This window comes from Mauremys reevesii, linkage group 1 (genome assembly GCF_016161935.1).
Source record: "Mauremys reevesii isolate NIE-2019 linkage group 1, ASM1616193v1, whole genome shotgun sequence".
Lineage (NCBI taxonomy): Eukaryota > Metazoa > Chordata > Testudines > Geoemydidae > Mauremys > Mauremys reevesii.
In genome coordinates, this window is record NC_052623.1 from 126010602 (window position 1) to 126029634 (window position 19033).

At 43.7% G+C, this 19033-nt stretch overlaps 1 protein-coding gene across 2 annotated transcripts in view; it reads right to left on the minus strand.

Moving 5' to 3' along the window:
• Positions 1–1989: 1989 nt before the first annotated feature.
• Positions 1990–19033, minus strand: part of TUBGCP5 (tubulin gamma complex associated protein 5) — a 48012-nt gene continuing 30968 nt past the window's right edge. For both annotated transcript variants that reach the window (XM_039491202.1, XM_039491212.1), the window contains exons 19-23: positions 18341–18519; positions 16887–17012; positions 5892–5980; positions 4420–4520; positions 1990–2853 (exon numbers count right to left, since the gene is read on the minus strand). In XM_039491202.1, the coding sequence (XP_039347136.1) occupies positions 2807–2853; positions 4420–4520; positions 5892–5980; positions 16887–17012; positions 18341–18519 (542 nt within the window). In that variant the 3' untranslated portion in view covers positions 1990–2806. The remainder of the gene's footprint in view (positions 2854–4419; positions 4521–5891; positions 5981–16886; positions 17013–18340; positions 18520–19033) is intronic.

Sequence of the window (19033 nt, forward strand, 5' to 3'; positions counted from 1 at the left end):
CCTGGACCTTAGCTCCCAAGTACAGCATGCTAAGGTTAGTGCTGTTAAACTGGACAAGCAGCAAGTATTTATAGATACAGTATATCAAATAGAGGTACACTATAGAGCATGGTATATCATGATGATGGGAAGAGACCACAGTGGAATGAAGGTACAAATGACCTTTGATGACACCTCATCTTCAAAAGAGGTCCCCCCAGGAGTCTGAGACATAGTAGTAAAAGGGAAGCTGTGGTAATATGGTATAGATCAGGGGTCGGCAACCTTTCAGAAGTGGTGTGCCGACTCTTCGTTTATTCACTCTAATTTAAGGTTTCGTGTGCCGGTAATACATTTTAATGTTTTTAGGTCTCTTTCTATAAGTCTATATTATATTACTTTACATACAATAGTTTAGTTAACAAGGTTTTCAAAATGTTTAAGCAGCATCATTTAAAATTAAATTAAAGTGCTGAACTTATGCCACGGGCCTGCTCAGCTCGCTACCAGCCTGGGGTTCTGTTCACCTAGGCCGGCAGCGGGCTGAGCAGGGCCTGCTGCCGGGACCCCAGACCTGGGTGGAGGGATTTCAGGGGTCAGGGTAGAGGGCTGGGGGAGGGGTTCAGGGATCAGGGCTGGAGTGTGGGGGGTCAAAAGTCAGGGCAAAGGGCTGGGTGTGTGGAGAGGTGCACGGCAGAAGGCTGAGTGTGTGGGGGGGTGTGCAGGGCAGAGGGCTGGGGCTGTGGGGATGCAGGGCAGAAGGCTGGGTGAGGGGGTATGGGGGCTGCAGGGCAGAAGGCTGAGTGTGTGTGGGGGGGTCAGGGCAGAAGGCTGTGTGAGGGGCTTCAAGGGTCAGAGCAGAAGGCTGAGGTGTGTGGGGGGTGTAGGGCAGAAGGCTGGGTGTGTGGGGGGGTCAAGGGTCAGGACAGAGGGCTGGGTGTGTGGGGGGGTGCACGGCCGAAGGCTGAGAGTGGAGGGGGTCAGGGCAGAGGGCATAGGACAGAAGACTGGGTGTGTCAAGGATCAAGGCAGAGGGTGCAGGGGAGAAGGCTGGGGGGGGGTGGGGGGTTCAAGGGTCCGGGCAGAGGGTTGGGGGGTATGGGAGCTGCAGGGCAGAAAGCTGAGTGTGGGGAGGTCAGAGCAGAGGGCATAGGACAGAAGACTGGGTGTGTGGGGGGGGTCAGGGCAGAGGACTAGGGGTGTGGGGGGGGTCAGGGAAGAGGGCTGGGGTGCTCAGCTCGTAGGGGTGCTCCCAGCCCCCTGCCCTGAGCGTCTCATGGCAGGGGGCTGGAAGGGAGGTCCCCTGTTCCACCCTCTTCCCCAAGGCTCCTTCCCTACCTCTCTCTGTCTCCTCTATGAGCTGAGCTGCGTGCACACTGCGGCTCTTCCCCCTCCCCCTTGCTACGGCCATCAGCTGATTGGCGCAAGGAAGGAGAGGGGGCGGGACAGGAAAGCACCATGCTGGGGGAAGAAGTGGAGGAGGGGGAAGCTTGGCTGCCACAGAACCAAGCTTCTGCCTCCTGCCCCCACAGGGGAGAGCGGTGGGCAGGGAGCTGGGGGCCAGGACTGCGGCAGGCAGCTGCGTGCTGCTCAAAATAGGCTCGCCTGCCGTGCCGCAGGTTGCCGACCCCTGGTATACATTTTGCTTAGACAACATCCTAAAATAAGCTACAAACTGACATGGAACATACTAGAGGGCACCAGCAGTTTGCCTGTGTATGATACACCAGTGTTGCCAGTTTTCTCCTGATTTGGTATTGCTCTTAAAGCCCCTACTCTTGGAATCATGTGATTACATTAAAATCTCAGCTTTTATTTAAAAAAACCTGAGGTTTCTAGCCCCCATGGTTGCAGAGGAAAGCTTGGAAATATGAAGCCTAAAGACTTAGGGTTGGCAGACTGTTGACCTGAGCTCAGACAGCCAAAAAACTTTTATAACTTACAAAGTTCATGACTGTATTTCAGCAGAAGTACAGATGCAAAAGTAGCATTTCAGTCACTCTCTACAGGCTCTTTTTATTATTTATTTAAAACAGGTGACAGGACAAGTCCCAGGATTAGAGACTGTTTCTTTGCAGGTGGTAAGAAGGAACTGAGTGGCAGTTCAATACACGCCATCTTCTCTGTAGTAACATAAGGATATGCAGGGCACATGTGTGATCCCAAAGAACACAGCTGGTTAAAAGATTCTGATTTGTTGTGCATGCAGCACATACACACCAAGAGTGAGATCCACATTTACAGACACTTGAAGAACAACCAATATTAGAGACTGGGTTGCAAGAACTAGGAAGCTGGAGAAGGGACAGATCACCTGTGCTGTGGATGGGACTGGAAGAACCAGGGAAGGGTAAGGAGCTGAGAACAGGTATTCTTGTACTCCGCATTTTCACAGTTATAGTATATTCTACATATGTGCTTTTGATCCTAGTTAAAAATAGCAAGTATTTAATATTTCTTGCAAAATTAATTGAAACTATTTTAAAGACTTAGTCAGCAAATACTCTATTTCACAAAATAGTGAATAATTCCTTCACAAGAAGAAACATTTCATGTATCTTCAAATCAGCTACTTTTACAAGACAGTATGAATCTGATGTTATAGCATACTAACACGCAGGAAAAAAATACAGCCACAACTAATACTCATTAAATACTGTACATCACCATTTACAGTTTCAAACAGTCACTGAAAGGAAATAGCAACTGCCGTTTATCTACATATACATGGATTTCAGTATAAAATGCTCATTTTGAATAAATAATGTTGCAGATGAATGCTGCAGGAGTTCGGTTCTTGAGTAGTTCAATACACTCTGGTCTTTTGTTAACTTTGTTCCATGCCAGCCATGAGTGACACAGCTAAAGACTCCACTGTGAATCAAAACAGATAAAAAAAATTAAACATTTTAAATATTCTTGGTTACACCACTCTGCAAAGGTTTACTGAAACTGTCAGTTTTATCACTTACGAGTCAGATGAGATATCTTATTATTCAAAGTACAAATAACAATATCTGAGGGTTTAAGTCCCTGCAGCAGGCATTTTCAATTTTATCAATTTCATTACCTGAAATATCTGAAATAATGAGGGGCCAATTGAGGAGAGTTAATTTACTTTCACATGTAGGTGTGAAACCTTATCCTTAGCAAAAGGTGCAAAACTGAATAAATGTATCTTTATCCTTTGTAAATAAACAGTATTAATACATCTACACTGAAAATAACCCCACCAGCCAAAAGATCTAATATAGGACAAAATCTGCTTTCATTTAGATCAGTGCAAATACAGAGTAAATTCTCTTGAAACAGTAGACCTAATCTATGTTCTGCTCTGCTTCCATATTTATGCTTTTGAAATTACAACCAAGGCTTAGTTTTGTATGCCCTGTCACTGTGACAAGCCAGTATAATTTAAGATAAACAAATTGGTGTTATTCTTGCACCACTACCCACATCATCACATTTATTCCATTCAAAGAAGCACCGGTTTCTTAGGCAAATATTTTATTGCTAACTTTAGAAATATTTAGTGGGTGTAACGTTTGACTCTCATACTTTTTCAGTATATAGTTAAAGGTCTGTGACACTGCTGCATAGAGATGATGTTCTCACAATCAGTTGAAGGGTTTAAGAATAGTGAGGTTCTACCAAAGTTTGTGGCATGTTAAAATTGTCAGGGCCAATATAAAATGGAACTTTTGACTCCTAACGTATGTAACCATTAAAATGTAAATTACTCAGGCAGGCACTGCCTTCATTTGCCAATTAAACACCATACAGGACTCTAATGCTGCATAAAACATAAACCACCACTAAAAACCATTGAATTGTTAAAATAGAGCATGGAATCTTATGTCATCCATTTTAGGTTGTCCATTCTGATGTCATAAAACAATAAATGTAGCAATTCTGCTTGGCCTACACCAGGCAATACATCTGAATAAAAGAAAATAATATGTTTAACAGTGACTAGCTCTGACTGCAAATCATCTTTTCATCACAAATTCAACACCAGCCATTTTAAGTGATGTGTAGTCAAATAACTGATCACCAAATACTTTAAGTGGTATGTGAATTCCTTTGGCAAAGTTAGGATTTATGCTATATGCCAATCATCATTTGCATGTCCCTCCCTCAGGGCATTAGGCAAAATGAAGGAAGTTTTGCTGTTCATAAATGAAGTGAGGCACAAATGCTCTAAAATTTTTGTTAAATTGTTTTATTAAAAGGGAATAGAAAATGCTTTGCCAATCTCTCTCTATGGACACACACCTTACGCTTGTTCTTACACAGGATAAAATTCAATTTAAAACATATTAAACATTAAAACAGCCTCACTCCTACAAACCCAGAAAAGCCTACTTGCCGAAAGAAGCTTATAAATTAAGTGTCAATATAGGAAAAGCCTATTGTTTTAAAATTGTTCTGTATACTCACAATGAGGAAAAGAGCCTCTACAGACTGCTTTATTTAGAACTGTTACAAGAAACATGTGACAATTTTTAAAATCTGATTCCATCTTCTCTATGGATTCCATCCTAAGAAAGAAGTGCAGTTTAATTTAAACAAATATAAAACGGTTAAATAACTACATGGCTAGTCCTATATAAGATGACATATCCTTTCTTTCTAATAATGAATAAAAAGAAGGCAGAGATCATCTTTCAGTTGTGTGTGTACAGAGTTCCTAGCACAACAGGGCCCCAATCCTTGACAGGGGTTTCTAGACACTATCACAACACAAATAATTAATAGTGAGCTAACTCCTCCTTCTGGTATGCATCTAACAACTATTAGGAAGAGCTACTGATCCTATGTGGAGTAAAGTGACTGTTCCGGTCTAGGAAACCTATCTTATGTGATGTGCTCTAAAGCTCCATACTGCTTCAAAGCCTAGAGCTAGGGAGCTACCTGATGACTTGCTCCTCTTTTTCCCTGACATGGGGGATGGGTTCCACAGGCAAAATCAGAAACACTTGCCCAGGAGATGGATACCTAGAGCAGGATAACTCATATATACACCAGTACCAAAAACAGTCTTGAAAGTTAGGGGGTGGATTGGGATTTCAATAGGAACAGTTAGGCCAGCACTGAGCACTCCTGAAAATCCTGCCTTAGAGAAATTTCTCATTTTGTGCCTAAGAATACACAGGAGGTATAAAGGAAAAAAACAACAGAATACAATAATTTTAGGTTATCCTCATGTAACGCAACTACTCTGCTTAGAAGTTTATCAGACTTAATACTTTTGATACAATGTGAGTCCTGAACTTTCTGGGTGAAACCCTGGCTCCGCTGAACTCAAAGGCAAAACTTGTATTGACTTTAACAGAACCAGGATTTCACCTTCTGAGACACAAGACAAGGTTACTATCACTAGCAGTCTACATCAAAAAGGAAGATTTACCGAGGAGCAAACAACAAAGGAAGTTTAACTTTTCCTCTCTTCTCCTGCCTTTTTACCAGACCAGAATGAGTCCTTATTGGTTAAGCCTACAGTTCTCATAAACCAAGTAAATGAATGTTAGCTTAAAATCACAGGCACTGGAAACTAAGTCTCAGAAAAAAATGTAAGTACAAGCATGACCATTGAACCTTTCATTTTATTAGTTTATAAGAACACATGATGAGAAATAAAAAAGTACTTCCATTTGTTGTTAACCCACTACAGTCTTACAATTTTTATTTTAAATGTACCGGCCACCTTTTTCACTGAGAAACACATTCTGATTATACAACCAACAGGTGCCTGCAGCTGATAAAATTCAATTGAGTTGAAGCTTAACTTCGTTAAAAAAAGGTCACATTAGTCTCCCATTAAACATGCAAAGTAAAAAGATATATACCTCAAATACAACACTGGAGCTGTGAAATGATCACATTATAAAACATTATGACATATTACTTACCTCCAAGCTCCCAAACCAGCCTGCCAACGATCTGCAAACATCAGCACTAAATTCAGCACTTTCATTATAGCTTCTTTCACAAAACTAACCTAAGATGATAATGGGGAAAAATATAAGTAGTCTAGTCAGGAATTTATTTTTAAATTCAATAAGTACTCTGGCAGGCAACACTCCATGATGTTTAAATTAAGGTTTCAATTAAAACAACCTTCAGGATACACTGCAATTCTCCCAGTTACAATATGTGCTTTGTTTACTGGATTAACTGTTCAATTAATTCTGTGGTTGGCTATTTTGACAATACCTAATGTATCTAGTATTTGGGACAAAGTACTACAGTGCTACCCCATATACCAAGTGTATCACCTCTGAAGTTCCAAAGTTTCAAACGAATTTTGACATTTAAAACATCACACAAATCGCAGATGAAATATTTCTTGTCCCTATTTATATTTTGTATACATCAGTGCATCACCCTAGTTGCTTTCCCACCACTGGAGGAACTTTTAATTCAGGTTAATGTAGATTATACAATCTGGTATATTTTATCACTGCATTTAAACCTGAAATTACTATTTAAAATACACTACCGATATTAGCCACAGCTATTGCAAACTGGTACAGCACAGGCTGCCTCTACAACAGGGTTTTCAACCTTTTTTTCATTTGTGGACCCCTAGAAAATTTCTAATGAAGGTGTGGACCCCTTAGACATAGTCTGCAGACCCTAGGGGTCTGCAGACCACAAGTTGAAAATCACTGTTCTAAAATACAATTCAACAACATGACAGAGCTCTGGAATGGGTGGCACCTTCCTTTAGCTCCCCCCCCCACTTCATGCTACCCCAGTAGAAATAATCTTAAATATATTTTTAGACACATTTCAAACAGCTTGTTTGAATCCCCTAAAATTTGGGGGGGAGGAACCCGAATAAATGGTTACTCACCCTGTGCAGTAACTGTGGGTCTTTGAGATGTGTCTCCCTATGGGTGCTCCACTCTAGGTGTACTTGCATCCTCTGCACCTTTGACTGGAGATTTCTCATAGCAGTGTCTGTTCAGCCGGTGTATGCGTGTTGCTCCCTACTGTTATATATCAGCACACAGGTAAACCACCCTTAGTTTCTTCTCTACTGTGTAGCAGAGACCTCCAAACAGAGGGGAAGGACAGTGGGTAGTGGAGAAACCACAGGGACCCACATCTTGAAGAATTACAGTTACTGCACAGTGTGAGTGACCATGTCTTCTTGAAGTAGTGTCCCTATGGGTGCTCCACTGTAGGTGACTACTGAGCATTCCCTTTAAGGAGGAAGGGCCTTCAGAGCTGAGTCCAGTATTGAAGAAAGCATAGCTGAGCCACACACAGCGTCAGAAGCCAAGTCATGAGTTATTGCACAGCACTTGGCAAAAGTACATACAGAGGTCCAAGTTGCAGCTCTACTTATTTCACTGATGTGAACATTTTTGCAAAAGGTTGTAGAAGTGGAAACTGATCTTGTAGAGTGAGTTCATATGCCTGAGTGTGCTTGGAGATTACAAGATTGGTAGCAACAGCTAACACAATCAGATATCCACTTGGGAAGTCTTTGTTTAGAGACTGCAGACCCTTTTGATGTATCTGCAATCAAGACAAATAATTTGGGAGTCTTTCTGAACGCTTTAGTCCTGTCAAGATAGAAGGCCAGGGTTCTCCTGACATCAAGTGGGTGTGACAACACCTCCTTTTTGTCTAGGTGAGGTTTAGGGTGGAAGATTGGGAGATGAATGGGTTAGTTAATATGGAACTTGGAAGATATTTTTGGTAAAAACTTGGGGTGTGGTCTTAATGTTAACTTGTCTTTGAAAAGTTATGTGAAAGGAGGGTATGCCATAAGGGCCCCTATATTCCTAACTCTTCATGCTGATGTGATGGCTACCAGAAATGGTGTTTTCAATGGAGAAATGGAGGAGTGAGCAGGTAGTCATTGGTTCAAACAGAGAATCCTGTAAGATATTTAAGAACCAGATTTAGGTCTCAAACCAGAGTAGAATGTTTGACTGGTGGAAATAGATTTCCGAGGCCCTTCAGGATCCTCCTCGTCACTGGCTGGGTGAATACAGAATAACATTCGATTGAAGAATGGAAAGAAATGGTTATTTATGACAACTGTGGTTCTCTGAAATATGATGCAGACATGTATTCCACCTAGGTGTGTACACACGCAGCACACCAGAGCCAGAGAATTTTGCTTAGCAGTATCCATAGAGGGGTGGCAGTCACGCCTAATGACCAGCCCCATCTCTGGCAACATGAAGCAGAGTCTCCCTGACCTCCCCTTAGTTGCTTTACACAGAGACTAGACTCCAATGCAGCAGATGGAGGTCGGGTCATGGAATACAGATCTGCATCTCATCTCAAAGAACCACAGTAGAAGAAGAAATGGTTACTCACTGTAAGTAAATGCAGCCATGTATTCCACTTATATGACTCACAAGTAGTACCCACCCCAGGAGGTGGGGCTCAGAGTCTACCTAAACAAGGATTGCAGGACTGCCTACCAAAACTTGCATCCGCCCTAGAAGGTGCGGTTACTGCATAATGGTTCATAAATATATGTATGGACAACCATGTAGCAGCCCTGCAAATCTCCAATATTGAGACGTCACTGAGGAAGGCTATTGACATTGCTTGCACGCTCACAGAGTGAGCTCACACCTGATGAGGAGGCATAGACTAAGCTATTTCATATGAAGTCTTGATACAGGATGTTATTCATTTAGAAATCATCTGTGAAGAGACTACTTTCCCCGTCACATGATTTGCATATGACATGAACAGGCGAGGTGAGGCACAAAACAGTTTAGTCCTGTCCAGACAGAAGGCTAGACATTGCCTGACATCTAATGGATGGAGATGCTGCTCCTCCGGAGATGAATGCAGCTTAGGAAAGAACACAGATAAATATACCACCTGGTTCAAACAGAACCGAGAAACCACTTTAGACAAAAATTTGGTGTATGGTTGTAAATTCACTTTGGCCTTGGAGAATTGTATATAAAGGAGGCTCTGCCATTAGAGCATGCAACTCTCATTCTCTTCTTGCAGATGTTATCTGCTACGAGGAATGCAGTTCTCTGACACAAGTGGAAAGGTACAAGATGCCAGTGGTTTGAATGGAGGCCCCATTAAAACTGCTAGGACCATGGTAAGGTCCCAAAGAGGAACAGCTCTTGGACCAGAGGATAGAGATGAAGACGCCCTTTTAAGAATTTTGCTACCACAGTTATTGGAGAAGACTGATCTTCCCTTAACGGGGGATGAAATGCCGTTATCACTGCCAGATACACTCTCAATGAGCTACGTGCAATTCCCAACAACTAAAGGTGCAGCAAGTACTCCAGGAGGTTCTGGAAGGAAGCCAGTGTTGGTTGAATTCTGTGGGCCAATCACCACACCAAAAACCGCTTCCATTTTGCTGAATAGGCCTACTGCTGACTAGGACCTGTGGAACAGCTGCTGAACACTGCTCCTCATTTAGCCAAGCAGCAGCCATGCCATGAGATGCAGGGAACTGAGTGTGGAATGCAAGGTGTGTCCGTGATTCTCTGCGAGTAGGTTGCGATGAAGAGGAAAGAGGTATGGGATGCTGAATTGATAACGTGAGAAGGTTGGAGAACCAGCATTGCCTTGGCCACACTGCGGCAATGAGAATAATCTGTGGGATGGTCAGGAGCAGGGGGGAAGTGTAAAGGAGAGCAGACTACTAGCTGAGATGGAAACCATTGGATAGGGATTCCGGACTGAGGATCCCTCTAGAGCAGAACAGATTTACATTTCCTGTTGTCCCTAATGGCAAACAGGTCAATCGTTGGAATGCCCCAAACTCCAAAGGTGACCCAGAGGACATTTGTTTTCAAAGACCACTCATGGCTCAGGGAAAAATTCCTGCTGATAACAGTCTGTGAGATGATTCTAGATTCTGGGCAAGTGGTTGGCTATCAGAGTGATACTCTCCTCAATGCAGAACTGCCACAACCTGATTGCCTCTTGGCAGAGCACCCTGGAGTGTTCTCCCCCTTGCCTGTTCACATAATACATCGTGATGATATTGTCGGTAAATATGTGAACCACTGAGCCCCCGATATGGTCCAGAAAAGTGTGATATACACTGTAGATGGCCCAAAACTCCAGCACTTCAATATGCAGTGAGGGCTACAGCTCTGATCACAGACCTTGAACTTTCAGCAATTCCAGATGGGCTCACCAGCCCATCTTGGAGGCATCAGAGACAGACCTGGATGGTATGGGCTGGATGAAGGGAGCACCCTGACAAATGTTCTCCAGGAGCATCCACTCCAGCAAGGAATCCTGGACCAATGGAGGGAGATAGACCAATCTCTCCAAGGAGTGAAGAGTCAGATTGTAAACTGCCCTGAGCCACATCTGATGGAGGCAAAGACACAACCTTGCGAACTGGACCACCTGCATGCCAGCAGACATGTAGCCCAAGAGCCTGAGATACATCCAATGCATCATGGAAAGCTGAGATTGCAGACTAAGGGAAAGGTAGCGAATGACTGAAAATGGTCTGTCAGCAGAAATGCTCTCAAACTCTGAGAGTCTGTTAGGGCCCCAATGAACTCTATTTTTTGAGTGGGAACCAAAATTGACTTTTCAGTGTTTAGAATGAAACCCAGATGGTTGAGCAGGCACAGTGTAATACTGATGTCCCCTCTGGACTTGCCTCTCAGTATAGCCAGTCGTCCAGATATAGGAAGATGTTGATTCCTTTCTTCCTGAGGTATGCTGTCTCCAAGACCATGCATTTGGTAAAAACCCAAGAGGAAGAAGAGAGGTCAAAGGGCAATACCATATACTGAAGATGGAGCTCTGCTATGATGAATCAAAGGAACTTTCTGTGGCCCAATAGGTGTCCTGAAGGTCCAGGGCAGCAAATCAGTCATTCTGAGACAACGTAGAGAGGATAGTTAATAGAGTGACCATTTGGAACCTCTTGTATCAGATATATTTGTTAAGGCCTCGAAGGTCAAAAATGAGTCTTATCCCTCCCTCGGATTTGGCAATAGAAGCCATGACCCTGGTGTTCCAGCAAAACCTCCTCCACCACTCCCAAAGCCAAAGAGTGAACCTGCTCAAGGAGCAGTACCTGGTGAGAGGGGTTCCTGAAGAGGGACAGGGAGGGATGGACAGGGACTGGACGGCATAGCCAGATTTGACAGCGCCTAGGACCCAGCTGTCAGTGGCGATCGAATCCCATGCATTGTGAAAGAAGGCTGTCCTGTCCCCAAATGGAAGGGACGGGGAGGAAAGGAATGATGACTGGAACACTGCTCTGGACCAAGGAGTCAAAATGGATGCTTAACTGTGCCAGGGAGGGCACATGGACTGGCCAAACCCCACACAAGACTGCCTCCCTCTATGGGATCTATGCCCCTTTCTGCCATAGTCCTGCTGTCTTGGGGGAGGGAACGGCTGCCCAAATGTGCGCTGTGGACGATACTGCTGCTGTTGACAACCACAGTGGTGCCTCTGCACTGTTGGTGTATATTCTCCCAAGGGCTGTTGGGTAGCTCTAGCGTCCTTGAAGAAGTGCAAAGTCTCATTTGTCTTATCCCAAAACTGCGTTTGGCCAAAGGGCAAATCCTCTACGGCCTACTGCACATTGAGAGTTATGCCCAAATTCTGCAGCCAGGAAGCCCTTCTCATGGCCACTGCTGTGGTCATCACTCTGGCCGAAGATTCCAGCACAGACTGCAACGAAGTAATAGTCACCAAGCAGCCTTTGATGACAAATGCCCGAAATGCCTCTCTTAAGGCTTATGGCAGCTGGTCTGCAAATTTAGACATAGCCATCCAATTCACAAAAGTCATACTTGAACAGCAGTGCTTGCTGGTTAGCAATCTGCATCTGCAAGGAAGAGGAGGTATAAATCTTCCTGCCCATCAGGTACATTCATTTAGAGTCCTTATCCTTGGCAGTGGGCTTGTACCTGCCCTGATAGTCTCTATCATTCACCACAGTTACAACCAGGGAACGTGGGGCCTGATGGGAGTAAAAACCCTCACATCCCTCCACCAGAACGAAGTAGCGCTTTTCCTTTTGCTTTGCTGCAGGCGGTACCAAAGCCAGCATGCTCCAGAGGACCGTAGCAAGCTCAAGGAGTGCATCGTTAACAGGGAGGGAGACTCTCCCAGGGATAGATGGCTGCAGATAAGCACTAACTTATGGGTGTTCTTTTGAAAGAACTCCGTTTGAATACCCTGCAAAGCAGCCACACGCTGCAAAAGGTCCTAGTATGCCTTGAAATCCTCCAGTACTGAAGGGGAGGAAGAGCCAGGCACCGCTGAATCATCCAGGGATGAAGATGAAATGGTTAACTGTGCCAGAACCAGACCTTGCTCCAGGACTGATGAACCTGGATGGGACGACCATGGAGGCTCTGCGAGGGGAAGGCTCATTGGTGCCTGGGCCTGTAGTAGATCAATGATACCACCATAGACCTGGTCGGTTATCTCACCTTCAAGTGAGACGAGGAGTGGGACCACCATGACTAAGAAGTGTCTGACGGATTTCATGGAGGCCACTGGTATGGATAAGGCATGGTGGCCAGCAGACGCAAGGCCAGGTGGCCCTGTCCCAAATGTGAGATGAACACCAATCCTAGTACCCATAGCACTCCATAAATGGTCCCCCAATGTGGGTCAGGTGATGGCCAGCGAGAGATGGAAGAGCCCAACCTGGATGCTGAAGAGTAGTGGGCTTCAGGGGATAAAGGTGAAACCATCCGTCAGGGTGCAAGCAACTGGTCTGACTAATCCATAGCCCAAAATGAAGGGAGCGAGTGCCAACAGCAGAAATGGTACCAGCAGCACCAGTATGCCTCCTTCGTTTCTGGTGCAAGAAGCAGTGTTGACGCCAAAGTTGGCAGCAGTACCAAGGTAACTGATGATGCTGAAGTGGAGGGCAATGAGTGCCGACAGGGTAACGCTGGCGACGCCAGGTGCAGGGGTGCCAAAGACACTCCCGGTGCTGGAGAGGTCCTTCACACCAAGCCCAGCAGCAGCCCCCATTTCACTGACTGTGAATGAGAAACAACAGAGTACGGTGCTGACAGACCCACAGGTTCAGCAGCCTGCCCAGCCAATAGGAAGATGAAGGAAGCAGCCCTGGCAAAGTCTTGGACCATGGGCAAGGTCGGGACAGAAAAGCAGAAGTCGTCCATTGCTACCAGATGCACCACCAGCGTGGAAAGAGACAGTGCCAGTATTGCCCTCATCAGTACCGGACTCAAAGGATATCCTGGAGCTGGAACCAGAGACAACAGTACAGGGTCCCTGACCTCCTTGTGTGGTACCAGGGAATGGTTGATGGGATTTCCTCCATCCTGTGTACCGGCATTCACCCCGGCCTAATCCATGCTCCTTCTGAAGGAGGGAGACGAGTCCCCATGCAACATGGAATGACCTGAGTCAGTCTTATGCGACCTTTTCCTCAGTGCACTTGATGGGGAAAAACTCCTTCATCTCTTTGGAGAGGCACCAGATCCAGGAAGCAAAGCAGAAGCATGCTCAGGACGGGAGAGCAACATCCGATCTGACGAGGGCCTCAGTGCCGAAGCAAGCCGCATGGCCTGTTTGAGCACCTAGTGCTTCAAACGAAGATCCCTCACCCACCTGAGTCCTTTTGTTTAACGATCTATAAATGGGAAACCACTCCTTACTGTGGGCTTCGTGTAGGCACAAGCAGCACCTATGTGGGGATTTTTCTTGGGGATTGCTCCCCCTCATGACGGACAATTTTTAACCCCTGGTAAGGGCAATACTAGGAAAACACAAATTATAACTAACTACAGCAACACTAACTAACTAACGCTATACTTAGGGTACTAATTTCTAGTTATATTTAGTTAAAGTCACTAAAAATAGAGGGATTGTGAGGTGAAAACCATGCAGAGCTCCAACTCCAGGCACAGGCAGTAAGAAGAAACTGATGGACGTCATGGCGGCACTGTCTCATATAGCCAGAGGAGGGGCTGTGGGCACAAGTGCCACCCCTCTACAGGTATTGCTTGGCAAAATTCTCTGGTTCCTGTGTGCTAGGTGTGTACACACCTAAGTGGAATACACAGCTGACATCTACTCAAAGAAGCCATCATGATGGCTGTCAGGTGGACTCTAATGGAAATTAGTGACAGTTCCAAGTTTCTAAAGTAGTAGAATGTAGTCCACTATATCTGACAGTGATGAGATTGTGAGTGGAATGTGTTTGAGGACACACCAGCAGGCAAATCTTGTCCATTTTTGCAAGTGTAGCATGTAGGTGGTTTTCTGCTGGAGAACAGGCATATCTGACTGCTCTGAGTTCCATGGAGTTGATGTGCAGAGTGGTTTCCAGAGCTGTCCATGTGTCCCGGGCCATGTGGGTGTCTAGATGTGCTCCCCACCCCAACAGGAATGCGATAACTGCAGGGGGAGGGCAGCTGAAAGGGACTCCTGCACAAACTTTGTGAGGGTATTTCCCCGAATTGAGAGATTCCTTTATGAAAGCAGGTATCAAAAGTAGTATAGTTAGACTGTGTCTGTTCAGGGAATTAACAGTCCTGAACCACTCTTGAAGGCATCCCATTCACAGTCTTGCATGGTATATAATGAAAGTATCAGCTGCCATAGGCCCCAACAGCTGAAAACAGTTCTTGACCAGGGTTTGAGGGCTGATCTGGACTGTACTGACTATGATGGATAGAGTCACGAATCTGTGCATTGAGAGGTAGGCTCTTGCCCCTATTAAATTGAGATGAACTCATATTCTAACTTTTGCACAGGGATTAAGGTGGATTTTTGAATGTTCAATTGCAGATTGAATTGGAGAAAAAGAGGTCTATGGCTTCACAAGTTGCTTCCTGAGCTTTCAGAAGCCAATTGTCTAGGTAAGGGAACACCATAATTCCCTTCTGCGGAGATGTCCTGCTACTACTGACATGGCCTTTGGGTTGGGGCGGGGGGGGGGGGGGAGAAGAGAAGAGTCCTTCAACATTTGCAGAGTTTGTGCTTTCAGGAAACAGTTTGGTGCCATCAAAAGGAAGGTCTTGGCCATATTCTGGACCTCCTTGGGAAACCCTGAGAGCAGAAGCCAGAAGGCTCTTATAACTACAACCGTGGAAATCAAATGAGTGACAGTATCACCAGAGCCAAAAGAGGCCTACAAAAATATGTTCAGGTGAGCAGTTGGCCTTCTGCAATAATTGCCTGGAATTGCTCTCTATGTTCTGCTGGTAGATACTCAATAAAGGAGTTCAGCTTGGTATAATTTATATAGTTATACTTCACCATTAATGCCTGGTAGTTGGCGATTCTCAATTGTAAATGGCTGACAAATATCCTTTTCTACCAAACATGTTGAGGTGTTTATGATCTGTATCACAGAGCATAGATATAGCATGGTGCTGACTTCACTGTTTATTAACCCCCTTGACCATTAAGGAGTTAGGAAAGGAATGGGAAAATAAAAATGGAGTCCTCAGAGGTGACAAGATATTTTTGTCTGCACTCTTACACGTGGGCAGAATTGACGCTGGGGTATGCCAAATAACCTTTGCAGGATCCAGAAGGGCCTCGTTAACAGTTAGGGTAATTCGGGCAGATGAAACTGTCTGAAGGATGCCAAGTAGTTTATGATGTGGTTCTTTAACCTCCTCAAGATAGATCTGCAAACAACTTACAACCTTCTTGATAAGGTCCTGCCACTTTACAATTCGGAATTGCCAACTCTCAGGCATCAAATTATACCAAGCTCAACTCCTTTATTGAGTATGTACCAGCAGAACTTGGTAGTCTTTAGTTTTAACCATATTCTGAGTACCTGAGGAACCAGCAACCTGATGGGTTGAAGAGAAGTAGAGGCTGAAGTCACTAAAGTCATTGGAGACTGCGACTTCTTTGAGGTAGGTTCCCTACCTGGAAAACTCGAGGGATGGTCTCTGGGAATCTTACGAAAGGAATCGTGCCCTCAAGGAGTACGGTTCGGAGAGAGTGGAGGCAGAGGACTTACTCAGAGGCCAACATACAGAGGAGGTCCCCTGACCACTGTCAGAGGCTGGGCATAGTGAGCTCTCCATTGTGAGGAGTCAGTTAGAGCTCCCTGTTTTTTGATGGCTCTAGATTTTAATGCAGACAGAAGTTGCACTTTTAGAAAATATGAGACTCCCCGAGGCAACAGATGCACGAGGTGTGTCAGTCAGTCACTGGGAATGCCCGCTGGCACAACAGGCAGAGTCTGAAACCAGGAGAACTTAGTATGTCCTCCCAATAAAGTAAAAACTCCCAGAAGAGGAGAAATTATCTAAAAGCCATATATATATATATATATATATATATAAAATTTTCTTTTAAAAAAAGCCGAAACAGCTAAAATTACTACTAAGTACTAACTATACTAAGAACAACTATAATAAACTAAGTTCTAAAAGAGCTAAGGCGACACAGTTGGGGTAAAACAATGCAGACCACTGATAAGGCTTTGTCCCAGGCCAATGCGGGTTAGAAAGAACTGAGGGTTGTTTCCCCATGCAGTGCTATCTAACAGCACAAAGCACGAGACTGAGTAACACACTTGCATGGGCCAAATGGACACTGCTCTGAGAAATCTCCAATCAAAGGCACAGGGGGCACAAGAGCACCTGAAGTGGAGCACCTATAGGGACAGTACTCAAAGAATCAGCATAAAATTCCCATATCTTCTAGCCACAGCTGACCCATGTACAATCTGAAGAAGAACTGAACTGTATAACTAAGGAAATGATTCTGAGTGGGAAGTAACTGCAGGTTTACAAGGAAAATGAGTCTCAATTGTAACTCTGGAAAGGCTACTGCCTCTCCACAATATCTATAATTACCATATGTAAAAATCCAACATATACTGAATGATTTGTAATGACAAACATTTTCTCCCTTGTTGAGTTGAAAATACCACGTATTCAGTTTTACTTAACACATACCTTTTCTCTCAGCAGGCAGCGATCATGGATTGTAGACAAATATCTATAATGAATTTTAATCAGTTGATCTAAATCTTTGGCTTCTTCTACCTGATGCTGAAACTCCAAACCTGTACTGTGAAGAATCTTTAAAAGAGAAAGCAAGGAGTATTAACATGAATACCACCTCTATGACTGGAATCCCCATAGTTCTTTTCTCTACACTTCCCTGGGGAGTTCTTTTTATCAGGGATTTGGAGCAATCAAATTTTTGAATTGCTCCGCTCCGGCTCTGCTCCAGCTCCGGGCAAAAACCTACTGGTCCGCGCTCCAGCTCCGCTCCAAAGTCCTGCTTTTTATAGTCTGAACCTCAATTATTCCCTCACTCCTCCCCTCTTCTATCACTACCTTTGAGATTCAGTCTTATGGCCACCATCCATATAACCAAAACCTGAACTCCTTCCAACTTGTCAATGATATTCTTTAATTTGATAGAGCAGCGGTTCTCAAACTTCATTGCACTAAGACTCCCTTCTGACAAAAATTACTATGCAACCCTGGGCGAGGGCCGGAGCCCAAGTCCTGCTGCCCCAGGGCCAAAGCCCTCAGACTTCAGATTCAGCCCCGAGCCCTAGCAAATCTAACACTGGCCTTGGTGACCCCATTCAAATGGGGTCACGAGTCACTTTGGGGTCACAACCCACAGTTTGAGAACCACAGTGACAGAGGCTGCTCTTGTACCATGGACTGAATATGCTACTTCTGTAGGTGTTGATTCAGGGCATGATACCATCATTAGAAATCTCAGATCCTGAAGGCCTAAGAATCAAGAGACTGGGACTGGAAATAGAACTCAGAACCTCTTGCATAACACAGAGCATCATCATCAAGAAAGTGGGCCAGCTTCCATCTATTCTCCTTTCAAAAAGAGTGTATTAACACAGAATGGCAATTCATATACAGTAGTAGGGTAAGTAAATCTACACAAGTTCCTGCTCCATTTAAGAGAATATAAACTTTTGGAAATGGACATTAGTTAACTCCCAGAGGCACACATGTAAAGACACAACGTTTTCAGTAATGCTATTAGGAGTGCAGAATAACAGCAGCTTACTGAAATCTATTGTTTCTTTTGACATTAACGTCCTTTCTTTGTAAAACTTTGGGGTGAAAAGTTAGTCTGAAGAAAAGTGTTACTAATATCAAGGAATTATGTACATTAAAAACTCCTAAAAGTTTTTTAATATTTACTGATTTAAGATTTCTTACTTAAAATTCAAACAAACAACCAGCATGAATATTTTCAATATACATTCCTTTTTAGTTCAGGACTTAAAAACTGAACAAAACAGACATTACATGAAGACATTACTTATTTGCACATGTTTAGTCAGAAGTTGTTTTGAATTATTAGCTATATTATGACTACTGTTAGAAATTCCTACAATACGTAAGATTATTGTAAAAGGACGAACCCGGGTCATGATGTAGTTGTGCAAGCTGTTAACAAAATGCATGAGTTTCACTCTTAAGAGGAACATGCGGTGAATTTGTTGTTTTATAAGTTCTGTTTGTGATCCAAACTGAGGAACTGTCTCTTGTTCTAATTGAGGTCCTTCTTTAAGCTGTGGTTTTTCGGTAGCATTTACTAGTTCTAAAAATGGAGAGGAAAAAGTTTGGGTGAATATTTATAATATAAATAGGTATTAACTGCATTTAAATATTAATTAAAACTAAAACATATCCTTTTTATTAAAGTTATCAGAACAATAATATACTGAAATAGCTTTTGTCCTTTAATTCAGATACTTATCAGTATCTACATAACAATCATATATTAAAATAGTAACTGGGAGGTGATATTATGATGCAATTAATTGTTTGCTACATATTAAAGTGCCAAGGTTGATATATTACAATATTAAAAAAATTACATGAACATAAACTTATCTCCACAAAGGGGAGAACACTTCAAAGCCCAGTTATACCCTTACAAATTAAAACTCATTTTAGCAAATTAGAAAGTACAGTTCTCAATACCTTCAGTGACACAACGATCCAATACAGTTATAAAAGCCTTTAGGTGAAACCTGAGCCCAACCACTCAAACTCTCTGGATGACACAGTTATTTATTTTCAAAAGTTAACCAGGGTGAACTACTTTATAT